Below are 2,857 nucleotides of genomic sequence, written 5' to 3' on the forward strand. Positions count from 1 at the left end.
CCAGCCTTCTGGTTAGCAGTCAAGTGCCTTAGGCACTACGCTACCAGAGCTCCTAAAGCATGATAATAGTCAAGCCTAAAAAGCAGGAGATGTGGAAACAGTAGAAATACTACTAATAATTTAGGATACAACAAAGACTGACCAGCATGTTTCCTTCTGAAAGTATTTTAGTCCCTGATTAATGAAATTTAGAAAATGCAAAAGAAAAATAAGGCAAATTGTAAATGAAGAGGAAATATTACATAATATTGGAAAGCTATGGATTCTAGCATCAAACTCTCTGAAATTAACATAAGGAGATGATTAAAAACAAACAAACAAACAAACAAACAAAAACAACTGTTTTAGAGTCCCTGGATGATGTAAACTGTTATAATGCACTCAGCTACTAACTGGAAGAATGAAAGCATCTCAGGAGAAAGTCTTGGAGATCTACTTCAGTAAACCCAGCTCTACTCTGACACATAAATTAGTAATCATAGATTGAAATCAACTCAACAGAAACAAATACACTTTAAAAATAAATAAATAATAGTCCTAATTTATGTGATCTAATCTTGATAAGTTGCAGATCAGATCACTGTAATCCATAAGGCTTAAAATTTTGGAAGTAGATTGCCAGGTCCTTTTTCCTAGTCTACCTTAGTCTGGAAGCTTCCCTGGAACCTGTTTAGTATCCTATCAACATGCAAGCATCCACTGAAAGATGAGTGGTGGCTGCAAATGAGCTGTATTGGCCAGGAATTGAATCTGGGTCTCCAGCATGGAAGGTGAAAATTCTACCACTGAAATTCTACCTTCAGTTTATACAAACTGCCTTCAGTTTACACAAACTTGTGGCTAACTGGTAAAGACTATCAATAACCACTGTTGAACATATTTTGAAAATGGTAGTGATGCTGATCACAACAAAAATGCATTTAACAAAAGTACTGGTTTAAACTTATCTAAGTTAGTTTGTTCATATTCTCTTTGTCTTTCTCTATCTCTATTAATCTTTCTCTGTGTCTCTGTCTCTCTCCCTGCCTCTACTCTCTCTCTTTCTCTTAAACACACATGTACATGCACACACACACACATGCACACAGCCCAGACCAGACCACTATATGTTTAAATGCTTTATATTTCAAATGCTTTTGAGTTATGAGTAAGTCATGATGTACATCCTCAAGTGTTATATGTATCACTATAGTACCACAATATCTGCCAACATCATCTTACCCAATGAATTTAAAAATCAATCAATTTAAAATGAGAAATTTTACTAAATGCCTTCTGGAATAAATTAATTGCTGAATATCAATACCGAAAAAATATTTTCAAATGTTTTCTTCTGACCATTAGAATTTCACTGCCTAACAATCTGCATGTTGTTATTCTAATTCACTGGGGATATTGCTGTTTTATTGGTAAGATTCTAGGTCATATCAACATGGTGGTGGAATCAATGGAAGAGTCTAACACCTCATCTACAGACTTTACCTTCATGGGGCTGTTCAACAGAAAAGATACCTCAGGATTTCTTTTTGCCATTATCACTGTCATCTTCTTCACAGCACTGACAGCTAATGGGATCATGATCTTCTTGATCCACACTGACTCCCGCCTCCACACCCCCATGTATTTCCTGCTTAGCCATCTCTCCTTCATTGACATGATGTACATCTCCACCATTGTGCCCAAGATGTTGGTTGATTATATCCTGGGCCAAAGGAGTATCTCTTTTGTGGGTTGCACTGCTCAGCATTTCCTCTACCTCACCCTCGTGGGAGCAGAATTCTTCTTGTTGGGCCTCATGGCCTATGACAGGTACGTGGCCATTTGTAATCCTCTGAGATACCCTGTCCTCATGAATCGCAGGGTTTGTTGGATGATCATAGCAGGATCTTGGTTTGGTGGCTCTTTGGATGGCTTCCTCTTAACCCCTATCACCATGAGCTTTCCCTTCTGCAATTCCCGGGAGATTAACCATTTCTTCTGCGAGGCACCTGCAGTCCTGAAGTTGGCATGTGCAGACACAGCTCTCTATGAGACAGTGATGTATGTGTGTTGTGTTTTGATGCTGCTAATTCCTTTCTCCGTGGTGATTGCCTCCTATGCCCGAATCCTGACCACAGTCCATCGCATGAGCTCAGTGGAGGGGAGGAAGAAAGCATTTGCCACCTGCTCATCTCACATGATTGTGGTGACCTTGTTCTATGGGGCAGCAATGTACACGTACATGCTGCCACACTCTTATCACACTCCAGCCCAGGACAAAGTGCTCTCTGTGTTCTATACCATTCTTACACCCATGCTGAACCCTCTTATCTACAGTCTGAGGAACAAGGATGTGACTGGGGCTCTGAGGAGGGCCTTAGGGAAGATCAAGTCTCCACAAAAAGTGTCAGGGGATACCTTCTGATGGCTATTTCCATGTAAGTGGTGAATAGGAGACCATGGCTAGTATAGTAGATACAAAATTATGTCCTCTTTGTCTCTTATGCTTTCATTTTTTTTTTTTGCTTGTTTGTTTTGTTTTGTTTTATAGATATTCCCTTTCTACTGCCATGTCCACTTGTACTTATTTAATAAATGCCCTTTGGTTTCCAGAAACATAAATTTAAATATAAATCCTTTGGAATTTTACCTTCTAAATTTAACATAAGTGGCATGCTGTTTTCAATCATGTAAATTGTACTGTGGAGTGAAGCATGTTGTTGTTGTTGTTGTTGTTAAGGGCTATTGAGTCATCTCTGACTCATAGTGACACCATGTTCAGCAGAACAAAACACTGCCTGGTTCTGTGCCAACCTCATGATCCCTGCTATGTCTGAGTTCACCAATGCAGCCACTGTGTCAATCCATCTCAATGAGG

General features: G+C 39.4%; 1 protein-coding gene across 1 annotated transcript; it reads left to right on the forward strand.

Moving 5' to 3' along the window:
• Positions 1-1,328: 1,328 nt before the first annotated feature.
• On the forward strand, positions 1,329-2,404 carry LOC103211594 (olfactory receptor 2T1). The gene has a single exon (XM_007957572.1). The coding sequence runs from the start codon at positions 1,433-1,435 to the stop codon at positions 2,402-2,404; it is 972 nt and encodes a 323-aa protein (XP_007955763.1). The 5' UTR covers positions 1,329-1,432.
• The last annotated feature ends 453 nt before the right edge of the window (positions 2,405-2,857 follow it).

The sequence above is a fragment of the Orycteropus afer genome, unplaced genomic scaffold (assembly GCF_000298275.1).
Source record: "Orycteropus afer afer isolate SDZICR_OR568_19922 unplaced genomic scaffold, OryAfe1.0 scaffold00762, whole genome shotgun sequence".
NCBI lineage: Eukaryota > Metazoa > Chordata > Mammalia > Tubulidentata > Orycteropodidae > Orycteropus > Orycteropus afer.

Excerpts from the sequence above, each read along its gene's own strand:
- LOC103211594 (XM_007957572.1), top strand. The coding sequence starts at position 1,433 with ATGGTGGTGGAATCAATGGAAGAGTCTAACACCTCATCTACAGACTTT.